This window comes from Mixophyes fleayi, chromosome 4 (assembly GCF_038048845.1).
Source record: "Mixophyes fleayi isolate aMixFle1 chromosome 4, aMixFle1.hap1, whole genome shotgun sequence".
Classification (NCBI taxonomy): domain Eukaryota; kingdom Metazoa; phylum Chordata; class Amphibia; order Anura; family Limnodynastidae; genus Mixophyes; species Mixophyes fleayi.
The window spans coordinates 256,443,743-256,467,287 of record NC_134405.1 but is presented as its reverse complement, the minus strand read 5'-3'; the positions used below and the strand labels follow the sequence as shown (position 1 = coordinate 256,467,287).

The window sequence follows — 23,545 nt, the reverse complement described above, 5'->3', positions numbered from 1 at the left end:
AACACTGCAAAGGTAACTGTAAGCCAGTATTACTATTAGCTTATCTGGAGATGTCAAGGGGTGCTGTTATGAGATGCAGGGATATGGCTTATGTTAGCCTAGATAATAATAACAGGATCCCATTACATTTCTCTTCCACACAGCAGATCCAAGGTAGTCCTAAAGGTATATCCACAGACTCTATTAAATAATCTCAAAAAGTAGAGCTCAATGTTCATAAGGAGAGCATCCCATCGTAAGTGTGTGGCATAGATTATATTTATCGCTCACTCTCGCTGAGCGCTCAGTGAGAGTGATCGCTCAGCGTCCTATATTCTAAACTCCATCTTTGCAAGCTGCCTTCAAATTATTATTTCTTCAATACATTATTTTACATTATATTTACATATTATGAAGAACCACAATTGCTTATTGCTATCTCCACAGTCTTCTGAGGCTTCTGGTGCTATATACACCAATGTTCCTTGTGAGATCATATGTCTGTCTTCAGTCCTAAAGTACCATCAGAAAACATATCGCAACATGGTGCTCTCTCTTTGGTCTCTTTATTTGGCTCAAAATAACCCCCACCTCATTTTCATTGATATACTAATTGCAATGCCCATTGCAATGAAAGCACCTCCCCATTACAATTCAGCTCATAAAACCTTTATAGTCACCTAAAGCTATGGACACTCTTTGTAGACCATCAGAGTCAGTCTGAGTAATACATTAGAAATTAATGTTGAGCGTCATTTTTTTTAATCTTTTTATTTTTTTTACCAAAATGTTATGAAGTATTTTATAATGGGTACTGCTTATTGCCATAATTGGTAAATACAAATGTAGATATGTGCATTATTGCAATGTAACTCTACCAATTAGTTGATTGTGTATGTAAAGTAGAGATGAGCGAAATTTTCAAAACTGTTCTGCCAAATATTCACCACAAGCCCTCTGTGCCATCGCACATACATACTACATTGTCACAAGCACTCTGTGCCATCACACATATTACATTGTCACAAGCCCCCTGTGTCATCACACACACACATTACTGTGCCCCTTCATCACCATGCTGTGACCCCTTAAGATCACACTGCGCCCTCCATGCTGCTTTTGCTCCCCCATTCACCGGCCCCTTTCATTAGCTTCTTTCTTCTCTTCTCTTTTCTTTTTTTCTTTTCTTCTCTTCTTGTCTTGTTTTCTTGCTTGCTGGCTCCTCTCTGCGCCACTTCTCATTGAATTTCATTCAGTGCGAGCGGAGCAGGGAGGAAGAAGCAGGGGCGCCAGTGCTGCGATCATGTGAGTATTTTATTTTTATTTTGAAAGTACCCTGCTCCCCCCACCAAAGAAGGGGGCGGAGCCATCAGGCGTCAGGGCGCACCGGGGAATACCCCGCCTCCCCTGTGGGCCAGTCCGACCCTGCAGTAAGAAATGGGAAAGTATGTAAGAAATGGTATAGGAAAAGCAGAATTTGACAATTGCACCACTGGAACTTTGTACCTATAAGAAACATCATGTTCCACTGTACAACCCGTTTCGCCCCAAATTTCACTGCAACTTTGCACCTCTGCAATATAAAATAATAGTATTGACTATTTATGATACGAGTTATACTAAACATTGAGTGATTAGGTAATGTATCTTGTGGCAAGCTTTCAAATACAAATCAGTATTATGCTTATTTCCATATTAACTGTTTGGGCTAGATTTACTAAGCTGCGGGTTTGAAAAAGTGGGGATGTTGCCTATAGCAACCAATCAGATTCTAGCTTTCATTTATTTAGTACATACAAAATTTAACAAAATGACAGGTAGAATCTGATTGGTTGCTATAGGCAACATCCCCACTTTTTAAAACCCGCAGCTTGGTAAATCTAGCCCTTTGTGTCCTCATTAGATTACCATTGAGATACTGTTTATTCATCCTATTTACATTAAGTATCAGTTTGATCATGACCTTGACAGATTAAGGGGCCAAAATGTGTGACTCAAATTTCCATTGAGTTTCCACAATAAGAAAACATCATGAATGAACCCAAAATCCTGGAGAAATTTTAGTCTTTCAGTGTTTTACAGACGGGAGGGCTGGCAAATTTTAGCATGGGGGCAAGACTCAACTCAGAAGCCTATTTTAAAAGAAAAAAAATGCAGGAATGCAGGAGGCCCAGTGACCCGGCATAAGATAGCCCACTACAGAACCAGCCTGGGGAGCAGATGCCCCCCTGCCCCCAGCCCAGTCTGCCCTGTCTACATCAGACACCAGGGGCCACTGTAATGTAATATATGTGGGTCATGTGGGAGAAGTCTTCACATATATATATATATATATATATATATATATATATATATATATATATATATATATATAATGTGTATATATATATCTAATATATAAATGCTTAGTGGCGTCTGTCTGTCTGTGTGTGTGTGAAAAAAAAAAAACAAGTTGCAGCGCCACCTGCTGGGCAGAGTTATACACTGACCTACTAAATTCTTAGTGTGTGTGGGGAAAAAAATTCAAAAAGGGCTGAAATTTGGTAGGGCTCAAACTCATTTTCGTGAGGTAATTTTACCTCATTAACACACATGTGTAGAGGCGTGCGTTAGTGTGTGTGTGTGTGTGTGTGTGTGTGTGTGTGTGTGTGTGTGTGTGTAAAAAACTATTTTCTCAGAAAGGGCTCATCCAATTGACCTGAAATTTGGTATACTGACATTATTTGACAAAAAAATTAGAATAGTCAAGTCAGTTAACTTCCATCATCCCCCCTTCCCCCCGTGGGAAGGGTAGTAAAGGCTAAATTTACGAGTTGAGGAGTCAAACTCATTTTCGTGAGGTAATTTTACCTCATGAACACACATTAAAAAGGGCGCTTGCGTCCGGAAGTAACGATCTTCCCCTGAGGAGGCCTGGGCTAGGCCCAAATGCATGACAAGAACCTTTTTAAGACCTTAAGTATCTTGATTTGACTAGAATGCATGAGTATCATGCACGGGTTAACTTGTGTATATATATATATATCTTTAAAAGGTCTACATGGAATTGGAACTGTGGCTTTAACGTAAGGTACGGTCTTGTAATTAGCAGTTTTTGGAGCATGACGACTTGTATAAATTAAACTGACAATAATAAGGCATTGATACTTGTTTAAATAGGCATTACAAGCCGCAGCACGCTGAATTTCACTTGCAATATTTTCTGCTGTTGTGGCTGCCAGAATGAATGGAGATTGCATGCAGAAGTTGGAGAGTTAATGGTGAACAGCGTTGTCTGGTCTGTTGGCTCACTTCCTGCTTCTGAGTTCGGCTAATAGGTGTTGCTAGAAACCTTTGTTACGCTGTAAGAGTTCTAATTTCACGCTGACAGGTTCCAAGGCAGAGAGAACAGCTCACCGCTTCTATCTACCCCAAACAGCTTAGGATGAAATATAACGCAGCACACCACAGACAGGCCACTGATTTTAGAATGAATAATGCACATACAATTATGACACAGATTAACCGCTTTTATATTTTACATTTTTTGGTAAGCAGCCATAAATATAGTTGTGTGAATGTACACACATGCCTGTGTCTCTGGGGATTGACTAATACAGTTCCTATCTGGTGTAGATAGCCTTTATGAATCAATGCTAAGTAAAGATCAATTTTTGACCTCAGTTAATGGGTGGTTCACTAAAGTGCTCAAACCATTAGCGGTCAGTAAAGATCGTTCATTTAAATGGTCATTAATGAGTAGCATAGGCTAATGTATTTTTCAGGTCATTTAGCTACAGAAGGAGTTTGTCACAAGAAAAGGGAACTTAAATGTTCAGCAAAATTAAAAATAATTTATTTAAAGAGAACCAGTTGTCAGTGTTCCTAATGAATTGATAGGCTTGATGTCATTGGTACAGCCTTATCTAGAATATTGTGTTCAATTCTCCAGAAGGATATAAATACATTATATAGTGTACAAAAAAGGGCAACTAACATGGTGCATGACCAACAGCACAAAACTTACCCAGAAAGACTAAAAGATCTTAATATGTATAGTTTGGAGCAGAGAAGGGGACATGATAGAAACTTTCAAATATATCCAGGGTTTTAACAATGTACAGAAAGTAAACATTCTTCAAAGGAAGAGAAGTACTAGAACACGAGGACATACACTGACATTGGAGGGAAGCAGGATTAGAGGGAATTTTAGGAAAAACTACTTCACAGAAAGGGTAGTAGATAAGTGGCATAGCCTCCCATCAAATGTGGTTCAAGTTAATACAGTAGAGCAATTTAACCATGCATGGGATAGACATAAGGATATCCTTACAAAGATTAATGGATCAAATAGTGTTTGAGGTTACAATAGGTTAAAAATTGAACAGACTAGATGGGCCAAGCGGTTCTTATCTGCCGTCAAATTCTATAATGCTCATGAATACTGGTTCAACCTAGAAAATGGCCTGTTTCATTGTTGGTAAGCAACAGCTGCATTTAACCTAAAAGGTTTGCAAAATGACAGTCCATATCAAAGCTTAAAATATTGAATATGTGCACTAAATTTTGTCTATTTTTTAGTAAAAAATCTATACAATATACAGTATGTTAATGAGAGATCGGATAGCAATAAAGTATGTTATGTGGTATTAAAAAAGGAATTCAAAGTCTTGTACATACCTTCCAATTTTCTGATTACAATATATCAGGCCATGTCCTGACCCTCCCATGAGATCATGCCCCTTTACATGGTAGATCACACTGCTTTAGGACACTGGATAATTAGGACTGTCCAAGGAAACTTGTGACAAACTAGTGGATATCATTGTAACTTGCTGCTCTACATTTTCTCTGAACTTACAGACATTCAACAATAAATAGAGCTCTGATGACAACAGAAAGGTTATGTCAGGTGAAATATGGTTCGGTTTAAATGTCACTTAGAATGAATCTATTAGAATGTTGGGACATCAAATGGTTACTTTCATATTAAGGTTGATCATTTATGGTTCAAGTTTGGGTTCCGTAGTTCTCCATATTCTTGACTACAAAGTTGGTTTTGAAAGTTATTCATTTACTTTTGGTTTAGTTTTATGCATAACTTTTCTGAAAACAAATCAACATAAAATACAGTTATTATTTAAAGACACAAAGTAGTACAACTTGCAATAACACCTTGATTGATGCAATACCTATATTTAATTAATAAAAATGTATGTTAAAAGATTATGCTGGATTCAAAAGACAAACACAATGATGTAAACCTCTTGGGGAAGAAATTAGGAGACCTACGTAGTGCATAATGCCAATATATAGGTATTGCTTGCCATATTATGCAGAGCTGCACATTGTACATAATCAATGCAATTCTTCTCAGTGCGTCCCTATGTGACAAATATGCAATGGATATCTATGACCAATATCCTCTCCATCTGACTAATATATGCAGCTCCATCCAATTAGTATGCAATCCAACCCCATGTGATCCATTTATAATGCAGCTGATTGCAGACATGTAATATTGATGCAATTTACCAATATCACTTTTTTCATCTACTCAATTGAAATAGGATGTAGCCTGCAGGATTACATTGCTCACTATATTATGACTTTTCTTTGGAATAGACAGAGCTGCTCCTTTTAGAAAGATTGCATGGTGCCACTTAGAATATAGATTATTAGAACATTTAGAATGTAGAAAATATCCCTCTAGATGCTTATTTTTAGCTCTGTATAAAAATGCCACATCCTAAATCTTAGTTTCGAAAGTGTCACGGTCAGATAACCTTTATTTGTTGGTTATACTGTTTTTCAGAAAGATACAATATGTCTCGTTCTATCGCTCAGCCAAAGCTTTGGTGTTATTTTTCATATGCTCTATGCCTGTTAAGTGGTTATTTTAAGTGTCTCACTGTTGTGATAATAGGAAGTCTGTGTTGACTAAACACACGTTCCCTAGTTATCAACTAACACAGGTTATGTCACCAGAGGCTTTGTACCTTATCAGTGGCGCTTTGGGTCTGAGAATAAAAATGAGCTGCTTGACAAATATGCTCTACTGCATCTGGAAAACATGTATTGTGCTGTACAGAATACAGAGATTTTGTTTTCTATAAATACCTGTATATGCATATATTTTACTTTTTACTACATTTCTCAAGCATTTTAAACATTAATAAATTATATTATTAATTATAATTTTAGAACCCATGATCATAATAAGCAATACAATTTGTATTAAATCTGTCTGTGTCTATATAGTGAGTGACCCTCTCTACTCATATTTATTTGACTCAGTGTGAAACAATGCAAATGGAGCAGGCTTTATCGCACTGCTATGCATTCTATGGGAAATAACAATATGGTAACTCAATGCTTGCAGCGAACAACCCAGATATAAGAGCACAATGAAAACCTGAGCAGTGCACTCGTATTACTTTGGCCTTAGTCCACATTAATCCAAGCAGTGCATATTTTAACTCCTAGGGCTTGGACTGGGCATTATATGATCAAGGCATTATATGTAGACTGTGACTAACCATAGTAATGCAGAAGATCATGAGCACAAATCTAAAAAGTAGATATTTTAAAGAGCTTTAAGGGGGAAGAGACACGCTTTGGAGGTTTTCCTGTTTAGTGGGTGTCAGCAGAGCCTATTTAGGTCATATGTTATGACCACATTTTTGGTGGCGATTGGACTATGGTCACTACTTTCGGTGGAAGTTGAAATCTATTTCTCAACTTAAAAAATTGCCCCGTAAGGGCACATTTGTGATGCAGTAGTCAGTAGATGGACCGTGGCTGCCAGTCTCACATTGGCAGGAAGTCCTGACACAGAGACACAGTGCGAGGAAAGGGAATTGGGAGGGGTTTATTTTGGGAAAGGTCACACAGGATCACAGTGCAAATACAATAAATAGCTAAAATCTTCATCACCTAACTACACTCAAATTCCATTGACTAATCATTGGATCATCTCACTTTAAAGGCTGAATGAATACTTCTCTCTATTAAACTGCTATAAATTATGCCGAGTTTATAATAAAAATATATTCACGTGTAATCAATTTATAGTACATCCATTAAATATGGTACATATATCTCCTAAACCTGTTCCCTCAATTACAAGACTAACCCCCTATAAAATAATAAGTATTTAATTCCAGTCCAGGTCAGGTAGACTACAATATTTTCAAGTGTTTCACCTGGCCAGAACTTATGTGTGGACTTTTGTAGATGTAGTTGTGTCAGTTGGTGGTATTACTTGGAGGGGCAGGGACTGATATGAGTGAGTTCTCTGTACAACGCTGTGAAAATAGTGGCATTATATAAATAGCTCATGATGATGTTGATCACTTATCAGTATGTTGGACCCACAATTAGTGAGATGTTGTTGCAGTGGATGTCCTTCTGGTCTTGCTGGAATGGTTCAGAATGTGGCAGCCTGCAGTGGTAACTCCTTTGCTTGACACTGGACAGCGTGCTGCTGAAGTCAGTTCAACTTAGCAGGCTTTCAATTGCACTTAGTGGAATAAAAATAGAAATAAATGTATAAGAAAATAAAAATTATTATTTAAAATTACTTCCCGTTATAAAAAAAATGCTTTATTTAAATAATAAAGCATTTTTTCCATTCAATGCTATGGAGGCGATACAGACGTCATCCAGTAAAGTGATTATCTAGTTTTGAGAGATCACTGTGTGGGTTGCAGAACTTTTCATGTAAAGACAGGCAGAATTGTAGGGTTTCATTACATCATCCCACACCGATTACAAGACACGTAATAAAGATATACAATGGTAAAACAAATGACAACATGATGGGCACGTTAGGTTGCTTGTGGCAGAAAACAGCTGCTGGAACTACAAAGAAGAAAAAAAAAAACATGTGATTAATCATCAACTCCACAACTGATATCTAAATGCGACTATACCTGGGCCTGTTTTGTGTGGAGAAGAGGTGCGAATCCACTAAACATAGGAGATTGAAATAAATGTACGACAAGGTTGTATATTTTATTTCTTCTTCTGACACTTTGCTGCAGTAAATCCCACAAGTGGTATTTTTCCCACAGCCCATGACATTTTGCTTAGCCTTAGATTTGCATTGATGTCACTTTAGAAGAGATCTTCATTATTTTGCTTATTTTTTTATTGCTCTTTCACAGTGAAAGTGTACAGAATGTTATGTAGATCTTTGAAGGATTTAGAACTGCATTGTAGGCAGCAGAATGTGAAGTACAATTGTTTTGAAATTTTTTACAAGGTCCTGTTTTATAAACAGCGACACTCCCAAAAGTGGAAATCATGTAAGTATATCATCAATAATAGTTGTACACACTGGACTTCATTTAAGAATCACACTGCGGCCCTGAGTCATTAAGGAAAGTAAGGCAAAAAAGATTAAACGTTCTCCAGGACAAATCATGTTACAATGCAAGGGGTGCAAAAGAGTTTATTATTTTGCACGTAAGTTAAATACTGGCTGTTTTATCATATAGCACACAAAAACTTGAAAGCTTTATTTTTACACTGAAATTTAAAGTTGATCTAGGACAGTGTTGGCTAACCTGTTACACTCCAGGTGTTGTGAAACTACAAGTCTCAGCATGCTTTGCCAATATATAGCAGCTTATTTCTGGAAGGGTGTGCTGGGACTTGTAGTTTCACAACACCTGGATTGTCACAGGTTAGCCAACACTGATCTAGGACATGCCCAGCCCCAACTATAAATCTGTCCCCACATTTTATATTTGCCTCCCACTCCAATAAAACATGGTTTTGCCCAGGTAGAAAGTTACTCCTTTTTTATGCTTTGCTCTCCTTAGTGACTCAGGCCCTGCATGTGCACCTTACGATGCCTTGGTTTTGCACCAAATCGACTAATTAGTCCACCCCGCACATTTCAGTGCACCTGAAGGACGTTATTGGTGTGTTTGTTTTCCTATTAGTAGACCAATGTTCCACATTACGAAGGGCATTATACTATTTTTCGCTTGGTTAGTCCCACTGAAATAATGTAATTTATTGACTGTAGATATTTCATTAATGGGACAATTAAATTACTGATATAAATACCTAGGGCCTGATTCATCAAGGAACGCAATATACGAACGTAATGTGCGGGGTTTTTTTAAGAACGCACGTACATCTGGCATACACATGTCCATATTCTATACGCACGTTCTGCAATACACTACAGGATACGGCCAATACATATGTGGAATATATAGGAACGCACAGGAAAAAAACCCGTTCAATGATTGTCACCTGTTAATAATATTAACATTAAAACCATTAAAAAAGTTTTTCTTTCATTGTTTCTCCATAAAATACATTTATCAGGATGTTAGTAAGGTCTACTGTACATAAAATGCATTTTTACAGTTGCTCTTGATTGCAAACACATGTTTGTATGCATACGTGACCCTCATCACTATCACGCGGCACCTACACCTGCCCTGTACCTGGCGCAAGTGATACAACAGAAAAACACGTACCTGAGAGATGCCGAGAGCTTGAATCGGGCGCTGCCGTGTGCGCTCATCCTTGAAACGCTCTTACTGTACATTGACTACTTGCGCAAGCCCCTTCCCTCCTCCGTTCTGCCCATGAAATCATAGGCTGTCTGAAGTGTCCTTTGCATTCAAAGATGAATTGGATGTCCATATGTTCACTGTTGTACAGTCCTTTTCTGAGCATGCACAGTGCAATTTTACGCACATGGCACATTTATGTTCCTTAATGAATCAGCCCAGAATTTCCTGGTCAGCATGTGAAGGGCAATAGGTACAACATCACTGAATTAGCAAAATTAAGGAAAACTTTGAGCTACTTCCTAGAAACAATATGCAAATAAGACACTCCAGTTCAGAAGCAATCAACGCTGTTTGCATCCTGTAGGGCCCCAGTAGAAAAATAGCTTCACCAATCGCTAGGATCCCAAGGTGCCGCTTGCAGCATGTCATGCTCTGTGTCTCATGGATAAGAAGAGAATTGGCTTATTTGCATATTGTCCATAGGGATTAATATAACATTCTCCCTAACTGTTGTTTCAGTGATTAGGTTCTCAATTTGTGCTGTAAAGAGCGCTTGCCAATTTAAATACTAAAATATTGATTTGAGCTGACATCTCCTATACACAAATGTGTTTTCCAACAGCATTAGGTGTTAACTCTTCTGCAATAGCTGTAACAATGTTGGAAGCACATAGTAACAGCAGGGACTTTGTCTGCAGACAAGCAGGCAAGGTATGCTGCCTGGCCACTCTGAATTAGAGCACACCTTGCCTGCTTGTCTCTGCAGACACAGACCGCACATATTGTACGGCTGCAGACAGAACATCCCTGCTATGGGGGGCAATTACCCCAATCACCCCCCTCCCCACGGATCCCCCAGTGTCGGTTTAGAATCCCCTGCTCAGTGGGTGTAGATATTACCAACTAACTTAATGTTCTATTTATATGTTATAAGTTAACATCACTATGCCGTCTTGACAATACACTAATATTATAAAACCATTACGTGCCATTACCATTGTTGATATCTATTTTAGTGCACCAGAAATTGTGATTGGCTAAAAGTGATTCATAAAGTATATCTTATATTTTCTAATTAACGCATTATAAAAACTAGCCTAGTATTTTTTACAAAGGCCCCTTTCCAATGAGCTGCCCCAGGGCCCCAACAATCTATGGTACATCACTGAGTAACAGTAGTGTAAAGGTGACAAGAGGTGGAGGATGCTACAGGCAGGACAGTCCAGTTACTATCTTTCCAAACTGATTTGCTTCATGTCAGCTGGATAGATTATAGAAACAACTTAAATTTGTTTATTTCAAGCAGAAATAACAATACCTTGTAATTCATTTTTTTATCAAATGAAGATAGGATTTTTTTTTGAACAGGTTGTGTTGAAACTTTTTTTTTTTTTTAAACTTTTTATTAGAAACATCTTTTTTTCAGTAAAAAGAAGGCATTACAGAATATCGAGAGGTTAATAAAAAATAGATAACACGAGTTTACATACAGCAAAACGCAGGAACACTCTCATAACTTTTGTATTCGGAAAACAATTGTATATTCATCTAGTATTGTAAAGATGTTGTTTTTAATATTTTAGAGTTGTGGGGTATAGAGGGGGGGTGCCATGGGTGGGAGGGGGACATGTAGGGAGGGGTGGGAAATTAAGGATTCACGCATCAAATGAAAAAGAAATATACTTACTTAGAAATACCATTCAGCACGCTAGTATTGTGTTCCATCTGGTAAGTGTGCCAAATACGGCCACAAACCATCTGAAGTGTTGGCGGTGTAGAGTTCTTCCAGGAGGCCGCTATCTGACATGTGGCAGCACTGATGATGTGTCTAAGAAGCTTGTGTTCAGATTTGGTGAGGTCTGGAAGGGGCAGTGGAAGTAAGATGTGCTTGGGGTCAGGTGGTATATGAGTATCTAGAATTGCTGAAGCTAATGCAAGGACTGCTGTCCAGTATGGGCGGATCCCGGGACAGTCCCACCATATGTGCATAAAAGTTCCCGTTTGACCACAGTTTCTCCAGCAGTCAGCGCTGGTCTGTGGGTATATTTTTTGCAGTTTTGAGGGGACATAATACCACCTGTGCAATAATTTGTTGGCATTTTCTTTAATGCGGACATTTATAGAACAATGGGCTGTACATTCATAAATGTCCGACCATTCTTCCTGGTCTAGTACAATCCCCAGGTCCGCCTCCCACTGCGTCTGAAAGCAATCCTTAACAGACGAAGTGGTGGGGAGCAAGACATTGTAGAGAATGGATATGAGGCCTTTGGAAGTTGGGCCCAAAAGGCACAAGTTCTCAAATGTAGTGGGTGGTCTGGAAGAGAGTTGGGATTTAACCGTTTGATGACAATGCCTAATCTGAAGATACTGGTGGAACTGTCCCGGAACAAAACCACACCGTTCTACCAGTTCTGAGAATTGTGGAAATATCGCTGTTTTAGTTATATGATTGAGTAACAGCAGCTTGCCCTTACCTGCCCATTGTGTGTACATGGAGCGAGACATTCCGGGTGTAAAAGCAGGGTTAGACCATAAGGGTATCAGAATCGAGGGAGCAGGGGAGAGGGATGCTAGCCAGTTGCATCTAGACCAGATTGAGAGAAATAGGGCCAGGACTGGGTGAGCTCGAACAGAGACTGGACGCTGAGCGACTAGTAACCAGAGAACAGAGCAGATCGGTGAACCACCCAGTATATCCAACTCTATGTCCACCCATATCCTAGTTCCAGGGGGAGAGTGCCATTGTACACACTGGGCCAGCCGTGCAGCGTAGTAGTAGTTGCGTACGTTAGGAATGCCGAGACGGCCTGCTGTGGGAGAGCGCTGTAAAATGCGAGCAGAGATCCTGGGCCTCTTGTTTGACCAATAAAACCGCATTATAAGGCTTTGTAACATTTTCAAGACTGACGGGGGGACCCTGATAGGGAGAGTGTGAAACTTTTTTTAAGTGTATGGATTATGCATATAAACAAGGACAGGTGTTTTTCATAAAAACATAGAATGTAAGATAAATATTAGTCACATAAAACTAGACACATAAAACTATTATATGCAACACTAGTTCTATTGTTAAGCAAGACTAAAACCAAAGAATTGTATAGCTAGCTTCATACAGTATCAATATACTAGCTTTTATATGAAAGCCCATGTATAATGTTCCGTTGTTTTGGAAACTGAGAGGGTCATCCTCTCATTGTCACAGGTATAGGAAGGTTAATTGTGTATTGTCGCCACATATTACATAGCCACAGGCACAGTGTGAGAATTAATATTACATTTTTCATGTTTGGTCCCTTAGGCCAATGCATCCTTTTATTATGCTACGCTCGGAACACAAGGGACAGGACCCTCATTGGTGGCTTTTCCAAGTACTCATCACAATATTCTGGCTAACATGTAAGTATATTTCATTCCAAATATCCCCATTTGTTACATATTGCCCCTTAATTCCTTATACTACAAGAGGTATTATTTATATGAGTGTGCCTATATTGTAGCAATGTTGAACACTGTCTCAGGCGCCAAATTTTATGGGGCAGAAGCAAATTAATAAAATTAGTATGCAAAAGTCTAGAAAGAAAGTCTAGAAGAAGAAAATAATAATTACCTATCTTAAATGGTTGAAAACAGCAAGAGGGAGAGAGATGTTATAGATAACCCAAGTTTTAATTATTACTTTACAGTGCAAAAAAGAAAATAATTGTACTAAATGGTAAAATAACCATATTCTAAACAGTTTATTTGATACTATATATATATATATATATATATATATATATATATATATATATATACACAAACACCCATGCATATGTAGATATATCGTGACTCGGTTTCTGCAGTGCCATTTAAGAACAGACAGTGTGTAGGTAGGAGGTTAGCTGCAATGCTCTGCTCATAAAATATCATTCCGGGTGAACCAGAGACATAGGAAAGCAATAGAATCCTGACATGATTGTAAGGCAGTTTTGTAGAGATTAGTCAGCTACAATAGTTTGCTGATCAATTGCTTTTAGTTTCAATCTTAAATACACTTTACACATACTAGTGGCTACTGGTTGTTGTTAATGCATTGCATATATAAAATAGTACTAGACAGTATATACAGACTGAGTTAGATAGATATCATTCTGAACTAACTAGGATATTTAATTCTTGGAGAAAAATAATGTGCTTTTGCTGCTATTAGCAGCAAAATCTAAAAAACAAACAGATTTCTTTTTTTTAAACTTGACAGTGTTGCTAGTGAAATTAATCTAGTGTGTGGGGCAGTGACAAGTGAAATAATTTAGAAAAAAACTGGGTGTTTGCATTTGAGATTCAGCAGCAGTTGCACACACCAAAAAAAGGCATATATTATTATATTCTAATATTTTGTATTTTTAAATACTTTTATATCTTGGAAGGTTCATTTAGTGAAATTTATATTTAAATAAGGCTGTTTGTGAGCGTCAGCATGCAGCTGGACTCCCCAAAAAACGCTATATATTCTAATATTGTCTATTTTTCAATCTATTCAATTCTGTCTAATTTTCTGTCGCTATATAAATAAATGAAGATGCTGAGAGATGAATTGTGGCCTCCACTACTACTACAAAAAATCAAAAATTAGGCACACAATAGATTGCCAAAGTATTCATCGATTGTCAAGAGTATGGCTTTAATTACTATTCCGCTATATAAATAAATGAGGATACTGAGAGAGGAATGTGGCTTGCAGCCCTGTTACAAAAATTCAAAGATTAGGCACACAATACATTGCCAGAGTATTCATCGGAGCCCCAGAGCATGGCTTTCATTACCTTATTCTACTTATATGCTCTGTACCATAATGCTGCCCTTCTGAATCAAATCACAGGACTCATACAGTATATGGACAAAAGTATTTTGCCACACCACTTAATTATTGAATTGAGGTGTTTTAATCAGACCCGTCCCAGAGGTGTATAAAATCAAGCACCTAGCCATGCAGTCTCCATTTGCAAACATTTGTGATACAAAATGGGTCATTCTGAAGAGCTCAGTGACTTCAAGCATGGTACTGTGATACGCTGCCACCTTTGCAATAAGACAGTTCATGAAATTTCATCCCTGCTGGATATTCCACGGTCAATTGTAATGTAAATTATTACAAAGTGGAAGCGTTTAGGAACAACAGCAATTCAGCCACGAAGCAGAAGACCACAAAAAAATCACAGAGCAGGTTCAACGACTGATAAGGCGCATGGTGCGTAAATTCGTCAAAGCTCTGCTGATTCCATAGCTGAAGAGTTCCGAACTTCCACTGGCATTAATGTAAGCACAAAAACTGTGTGGCGGGAGCTTAATGGATTGGGTTTCCATGGCCGAGCAGCTGCATGCAAACCTCACATCATCAAGACCAATGGCAAGCGTCGGATGGAGTAGTGTAAAGCACACCGACACTGGACTGTGGAGCAGTGGAAACATGTATGTGGAGTGACAAATCCCTTTTTTCTGTTTGGCAGTCAGATCGACGGGTCTGGAATTGGCGGATGTCGGGAGAACATTACCTGCCTGACTGCATTATGCCAACTAAGAAGTTTGGTGATCGAGGGATAATCATATGAGGCTGTTTTCCATCATCATCATTTATTTATATAGTGCCACTAATTCCGCAGCGCTGTACAGAGAACTCATTCACATCAGTCCCTGCCCCATTGGAGCTTACAGTCTAAATTCCCTACTATAGACTCACACACACACACAGACAGACAGACAGACAGAGAGGGATAGACTAGGGTCAATTTTCGATTGCAGCCAAATAACCTACCAGTATGTTTTCCAGGGTTTGGGCAAGGCCCCTTATCTCCAGTAAAGGGCAATCTTAATTCTTCAGCATTACAAGTCATTTTAGACAATGCTATGCTTCCAACTTTGTGCCAACAGTTTGGGGAAGGCCTTTTTCTATTCCAACATGACTGTGCCCCAGTGCACAAAGCAAGGACTACAAAGACATGGTTTGATGAGTTCAGTGTGAAAGAACTTGACTGGCCCGCACAGAGCCCTGACCTCAACTCCTCGAACACCTTAGGGATGAACTGGAACGGAGATTGTGAGCCAGGTCTTCTTGTCCAACATCAGTGCCGACTTCATAAATGCTCTACAGAATGAATGGGCACAAATTCAGACAAAAACACTTTAAAAGATGATGAGGGAGCACAATGTTAAATGGTGCAAGTATAGATGGCATTGTCCTTGTAGTGAGGTACATCCGTGCCATAATGCTGCCCTTCTGAATCAAACCAGTGGACAAAGAGTAGAAAAATCATTGCCCCAGGGTAAGCTTCAGGGGCAGGCTGGGCTGGGGGACAAGTGGGCATCTGCCCCCTGGGCTGGTTTCAAAATGGGCTATTTTGGGCTCACTGGGCCACCTGCATTTTTTTCCTTTAAAAGTGGCTGCTGAGTCGAGTCTTGCCCCCCTGGGCTAAAATTTGCCAGTCCTCCCCTGGTAAGCTTCGTTGAACTTCGGGGTAACGGGGACTACACGAGACTTACAGCAGAGGTGGTCCCCAAGAAGGGTTGTACTCACTCTAGTGCTAGGGCATCTAAAGATCCATGCGACTTAGAATTCTCTGTAAATTACAGGATGCAATTTACACTTACGATATCAATGTAAATTGCATCCAACTCTACATCAGGCACAAAGTCCTCTATTAAATATTTTCACCTCACTTCAGTCAATACCTACACACAACAATGTGTATAACCAGGTAAAATAGTGTTTTAGGATGATGGAAGTAAACTAAACAGATGCTTGTCTGCAAAGGCCAAATATTCTACAATAATACACCTGGAAAAGTAATTACACACCACGTAAGTATCATCATGACATGTTAGTTGAATAAAGTTATTATTTTTTTTGTACATTTATTTTTAAACTACTTTCCTGCAGGATCAGTTATGCCCTCCTCCCTTTGGTTTGCATATAATGAAGCTGCTATAACAAGAGGCTGAAGCAGAAGAAAGAACACTGATCAAAGGATAATTAATTACATCCCCATCAATTACTATATCATGATGGAATTGTAAATTTCAATGTACTATTGAAAAATAAAATTATAAACCACATTGACAGGTCAACTTTAATGATCCATGTCACACGTGCCTCTTTTAATTCACTGTGTTCGCCCTAACATTTGAAATAAAGAGACTTATTAGAATCCTATATGTCCCATATTAATGATGCTAAATCTTTCATGCACCAACTAGCTACTACAAAAGCAGAGGTGTCCTTAGAAAGTTTTGTGCTCCATAGCAACGTTTCAATGGGGAACTTATATCTCCAAGCCAGCAAGCCACAAAGCCACCACTCAGCTGTACTCCTTTTATTAAACACCTATCCACAAAGATCTGCTCCATTTCAAAACTATGGTAAACATAGCAACATACTAATTAAGGGACCTGGGGCCTGATTCATTAAGGATCTCAAATGGAGAGGATACTCATTTCAGTCTCCTGGACAAAACCATGTTACAATGGAAGGGGTGCAAATAAGTGTTCTGTTTTACACATAAGTTAAATACTGCCTGTTGTTTCATGTAACACACAAATACTTGATAGCTTATTTGTGCACTGAAATTTAAAGTTGATATATGTGTGCTACATGAAAAAAGTCAGTATTTAACTTATGTTTTAAACAGAACACTTATTTGCACCCCTTCCATTGTAACATGGTTTTGTCCAGGAGACTGAAATGAGTATCCTCTTCATTTGAGATCCTTAATGAATCAGGCCCCTTGAGAGGAAGTGATTGAAGAGCAGAGCATTTTTTGGCTTCATTATCAATGTAAATATCAGATGGCCTGAAAGAGGGCACCCAGAGTTATACAATTAGAGAGAATGATGGGGGCAGGGTATCAGCATGGTAAAGAGGGTAAATAACCTAGTTCAGCCCCTCCCACAGCCCCAAGCCTTCCAATTAGTGTCCTTATAATGTCTAAACTTGCTATGGAGGTGCGTGTTATTTGCTTTGGGTTCCAGGTTCCGTATTCTGCCTGGCCCCAGAGATGTTACAATGTCTGCTCTGTTAATGCATAAGCTTTTGGCTAAAGCAGTGGTTGAAGTGGGCTGATATACAGTGGTATGCCATACTGTCACTTGTACTCCGTTGATTGTAAAATTATAAAATTACATTTGCTTCCATTTTCTGTACTACCACTACTAAATCTCCAGTATGATCACTGGGCTGATATGTAGTTTTTAAATCGTCATTGGTTAAATATGCGCTTGAGGCATCCTAGTTTCAAAAATGTGACACAGGAAAGGCTCAGGAAACTCTTCTGGTTCCCAATGGTGGCAAATAATAGTTTAGATCTTATCCTTTTATCTTTTTACAGGTGTGTTGCTCTCCAACCATACCCAGCTCATGGACCTGATGAGCTAGACCTCCAGAAGGGAGAAGGCATTCGTGTCCTGGGGAAATTCCAAGAAGGCTGGCTCCGTGGGGTTTCATTGGTCACCGGCAAAATTGGTATCTTCCCCAGCCATTGTGTTAGTCCTGTTTACAGGTTAGTGCAACTACAGTTATACTGATTCCATAATTAAAGGATAACTCTTACTAAACTTGTACTAATCTGCATCTCATCAAGATGTAAGCAAGATTTTTCTAAAAGAAGCCACAATTACCTGTCTATAACCCATGCATAGGGACCATAAGGTCTGCAAAGAGATTGCTGCATTTTGATCGGCTTTGTCTTACTCAGAGTAGCTAGGTCAGTCATTTAAAATGGTCACATATGAAATGCAGATGCTACTTATTAAAATTAATTCAGAAGCTTGCTGCATAGTAAATTGTAGGCATGCAGGACAATTGCAGCACATGGCTGATCTGACCTATATAATATTAGAACACCTTTATCTGTAACAAACAATCCTGCAGTGCTATTTTACAGCTCTGTTTTCTGTATTTAACACACACCACAGAACTAACAGGTGTTAGTCTTTCACATGAGGGTTAGTTTGTGTTCTTGAGCAACAATTAAATTGTGCACTACAGAAATGTGTGTGACTGAAGAAGATCTATCCTTTATGCTTAACCACAGGTCTCTGTCCAAGCCACCAGTTACTTTTTCATGTTTAAAGCAATATCATTTTTGCTTGCATCTCATATTAAATGCTTACAGTTCCCAATTATATCATTAGAAAGTAACTATGATAAAATGCAAAATCAAAAATCCATTGTGCAATCTAAAGGATAAACGTCCCTCATCAAACTACCCTTCATTTCCAAGTGTAACACCTCTTTTCCTAGGATTAAGGCGTGTATGGGTGTATGGGTGTGTGTGGGTGTGTTCCGGTTCCTGGCACACTAGTTTATCTTTACTCTCTGTGCGCAGTGCCTCCACCTTGGTCTTGGTCTTCTAGAGTGGTTCCCCAGGCTAGTTTACTTTTTAGCAAGTTTGCATAACAAACGCACATTTAAAACAGTATATTGGCTCACAGGTAAACTAAACAACAGATTAACCTTTAGCTCATCATATAATAACACACAATTCTTAATATCCTAAAGACTAACTTCAGAGGTACCTCTGCATCATAACATTATTCTAGTGAGCAGTTCACACTAAACAGAGACATGTAAAAACACAGCAGTTTAAACCAAAATAACTTTCACATATAATTATGACTGTCCAATATATAACAATATGAAGCACACATCATAAAGTGCATTTGGTATTCATATCTAGAGGCTCAGTTTGCTACTTTTCAGTAATACAACTTAGTAGAAATAAACTGGTAAATGCAATACTCCTATGGTAAAGATCCCTCCAGCAAGCAATAATGAAATAGTAATAAACAGAGATTTCTCCAATGATTTCACATGTAACAGAACTCCAGCCTCTCTTGAGTGGTTTTCATAACAATAACGGACTCTTATATCTCATTTCCTATATGACTCAGTCCAGAAGCTTGGTTAACTATCCCTAAACTTACCCTTTAAAATGTAACTCAGTCCCGGAACAAGGGTATATGTCACTAATCTTCGGGACTTCCCACCTGGTCCCTGACTAACTAAGCTAAAATTAGGGGTGTGCACCGGCCACTTTTGGTGTTTTGGGTTTTGGGTTCTGATTAGCTTGAGGTTTTGGGTTCTGATTTGTTTTGCCAAAACACCCCACGAAAGGTTTTGGTTCTGATTTTGGGTTTTGGGTTCTGATTTTTTTTTTAAAATAGCATAAAAAGTGCTAAAATCCATATTATTATTTTTTTTTCCCTCCTACACTATTATTAACCTCAATAACATTCATTTCCACTAATTTCCAGTCTATTCTGAACACCTCACACCTCACAATATTGTTTTTAGTCCAAAAGGTTGCACCGAGGTAGCTGGATGTCTAAGCTAAGCGACACAAGTGGGCGGCACAAACGCGTGGCCCATCTAGGAGTGGCACTGCAGTGGCAGACAGGATGTCAGTTTGCAAGAGTTTGCTAGAGGTGCAAGATGGAATTGTCCTTGGGCCCTCCGACCCACCCTGATGTTGTTGAAATAGGACATTCGCACTTTAACAAACCAATCAGGAACAGTGAACATAGTTTAATCTCTGGTACTAATATTTCTGGACTGCAGGAACAGTGAACGTAGTTTAATCTCTGGTACTAATATTTCTGGACTGCAGGAACAGTGAACGTAGTTTAATCTCTGGTACTAATATTTCTGGACTGCAGGAACAGTGAACGTAGTTTAATCTCTGGTACTAATATTTCTGGACTGCAGGAACAGTGAACGTAGTTTAATCTCTGGTACTAATATTTCTGGACTGCAGGAACAGTGAACGTATTTATATATTGCAGTACTAATATTTCTTGACTGCAGGAACAGTGAACGTATTTATATATTGCAGTACTAATACAGGACACAGGAGCACCAAACTACAACCTCCCTCTTCAATGATCTGAGCCCGACTGAAGATGGCGGCCGCAAGCGGGGAATTTATGCCATCCGAGTCTCGCGAGATCCGACGCGAGACTTGGACGTCATAGCCTCGTTCTCATTTCTTTTGGCCGAACAGTGCTCGGATCCCGTCGGATCCGCACTGTTCGGGTGGGCTCGGATTAGCGCAATCCGAGCCCGCTCATCTCTAGCTAATATGTGCATTAGGCTCAATCTTTCTAGTAAAACAGGAATTATAATAAAACTAAAGGGTACTTATCAATATATGGCTTCAGGTCCAGTTTCAGGCAATCTCCTCAGGATCAGGACACAGGTATTGAAAGTGGTGTGAAAGATCTCTTATCTCTTGCTTGTCAGCTTTAATAATGTACTTTGTATTGCTTCTGGCAATCTGATTTCTTTTTCCACTCTGTTATTATTACCTCTGTAAATCTCTACTGTTTTTCACCTCTTCTCCCTCTGCCTTTAAATGTCAGCCTGCTGCTGCTGTTTGTCAATCTGTTCAGTCTCCTCTTGTCTATTTCTTCTCTGTTCCAACTTCCCACTTCTGCCTCCTGTCAGTTCTCTTGCTTGTCACTTTCTTTTTCTCTTTCTGTAAGGAATTACTTTGACATTTGCACCTCCGACCACTAGAGGTCTCTGTATTTGCAAACTTGCCCTTAGATTTGCCCTTATTCAAGATGGCCAGTTTGGAATCAAAGAGAAACCATCTTGGATCATGTTTCCTGTTTGGGCCTATAAATGGCACTTCCTGGTTCAAACATATGCTTGAGTATTCTGCTTGCTCAGCTCCTGCTACCTGTTCCTCTACCTTGCATCTGTGACTACCTGCTTGTGTACCGACCCAGCAAACGTCTGACTACCCGCTTGTGTACCACTCCGGCAAACGTCTGACTACCCGCTTGTGTACCACTCCGGCAAACGTCTGACTACCCGCTTGTGTACCAACCTGGCAAACATCTGATTACCCGCTTGTGTAACGACCCGGCAAACGTCTGACTACCCTCTTGTGTACCGACCCGACAAATGTCTGACTTCTCTCTGGATATCTACTCGGCTATTATACCACCAGTATCGTTACACCTTCTCACTTCCAGCCTCCTTTTTCTCTGGCCCTTTTTTTTCCAGTCATTCCTCTCACCTAACTTCACTTTTCCCTCGCTCCCTTGGTCTCAGTGATGTCACTATGAGCAGAGCTTTATCAGTCCCTGACATTAGTGCATATGTGCGGGCCATCGTGTCTGCCGGCACTACACAAGAGTGCAAAAAGAGTGTCTCCTGAATGTTGTTTGCACCTGTTTTTGCACCTGCGTACCCTAATGTTATTCAACATACATAGATTTTTATAAAAGTAACATGGCAGCGTCTGCAGTGATGTTATATATTCTGATGGTAGTTCCCTGGCAGATTGGGGAATTCCTGAATGCAGACAAGAAATATTAATAATATGCTGCAATTTCCAAGTGTAGCAATGATATCCAAAACCTAATTACTCAAATGAGGAGTGAAGAGGAAGAATTTAGAGGGAAGTTCCTTTTTTAGTAGAGGGGAGGTTGTTACATATTATATTTCTGTCCTCAATAAGATTGGCTTTTTTTGGTGAGTGAAAATGACCGTATGGCAGTACCTCACAGAAGGAAACATGCTTAAAAATGTGCCATCTCTGCGCCTTTTTCAATTTCCGTAATCTCACTAAGGAAAAGGGAAGTTTTATTTCTTCACTGCGCCGCAAAGCTCGGTGTACCGTCCCAGAGGGAATTCCCTTCCTCCGCCAAATTTCTCCCATGAGCCTGTGTAAACTTCTGCACCTCTGAAAATGCTGTCATCTTGTTCTATAAACCCATTCGCACAAGTTGAGGACCAGAGCAGATTTTGCCCTGTGTTTTAGGCTTAATAAGCTACCTCCTGTAATTGACAGGTATAGCAAGAATTGTCAACCAAATAAACGGTAAATGTAAATCTCAAAGTATTTTCATTATTGTAATGATTAAAATAAATGTCCTCTGAAAAAAGGTACTGATGATAATTTCTTTATGGGAGTAGTTCCCAACACTCAGCCTACCTTTGCTGGTTTGTATTTGCAGAACTCAGAATTGAATCAACCCCTAAGACAGAATAAATAATAGAAACCCAACAGAAATTTGTGGTACTCTAAATGTGGTCTCATTCTGTTGTTTATACCAACCAGTCTTGGTATACTGTATGTTGCACATTGGATAAAATAAGATATACAAACTACAGTATTTTTTTTCATTGAGCTGCTGTTATATGTGCATACAGTGTATAAAAATCCACAAATATAGGCATTTAAAAAGCTAGTACACTTGTAAGGCTCTTAAATGTCCTGTGCACTGTTAAAAAAAAAAACACTAAATGTTTTGAATTGCTTTTATACTACACTCTAAAATGCATAGAAATTACATATCTCGATTGTGTAATTATACCGTTTCTCTGCCTCAATGCATTCTATAACTACCCTGTTTCTCTTAAACTCTGCTATAAATGTAAGTTTGTGGGGAAAATGGAGTTCTACCTTGAGAAAATGCATTGGGAATTATGTTGGAAACATGAAATCAACAGGAAAAAAAAGCATTTGTTCAATTTAAGTGGTTTCATAACTGTCCGCATTGCTAGTTGTTGGTGATGTATTGCTGTCTTCTTTCTAATTGCTCATAGCTAATGTTAGGGCCATGTAAACCAAAGTTGTAGATGCTGCCTCAGTAATGGAGAAAAATGCCTTGTAGGTGTGAGTGGCATTTTGAAGGACATCAGCCTGAATATCTTGAATTGCTGTTTGCTTTTTTAAAGCATTATGCTCTAAGTAGATCTACTTTTTTTCTTTTGTTTTTTTAAGACATGATAATATTTTTTTTTGCACATCATGTTCTTACAAAGTTATGACATCAACACTTATTGCTTGCTGGGGGGGGGCAACATCATTTTGCTAACTATTTACTCCAAGCTCAGCAAGTATAACAGATACTGTGACTCATTTACAAATGGGATAAATAGTCTACAGCACATTTTTAACACTTGGTTGCGCCTAAGGGCATGCCTGTATATACACTTGTATGCCCGTATTCCTCAATTTCATGGTCTGTTTGATCAGGTGTGTAAAGCCTGCAGAGAATGA

At 39.0% G+C, this 23,545-nt stretch overlaps 1 protein-coding gene across 3 annotated transcripts in view; it reads left to right on the top strand.

Annotated features, from left to right (window-relative positions):
• Positions 1–23,545, top strand: part of SH3RF2 (SH3 domain containing ring finger 2) — a 120,887-nt gene that overhangs the window by 74,529 nt on the left and 22,813 nt on the right. For all 3 annotated transcript variants that reach the window (XM_075209678.1, XM_075209677.1, XM_075209676.1), the window contains exons 6-7: positions 12,799–12,896; positions 17,858–18,028. In XM_075209678.1, the coding sequence (XP_075065779.1) occupies positions 12,799–12,896; positions 17,858–18,028 (269 nt within the window). The remainder of the gene's footprint in view (positions 1–12,798; positions 12,897–17,857; positions 18,029–23,545) is intronic.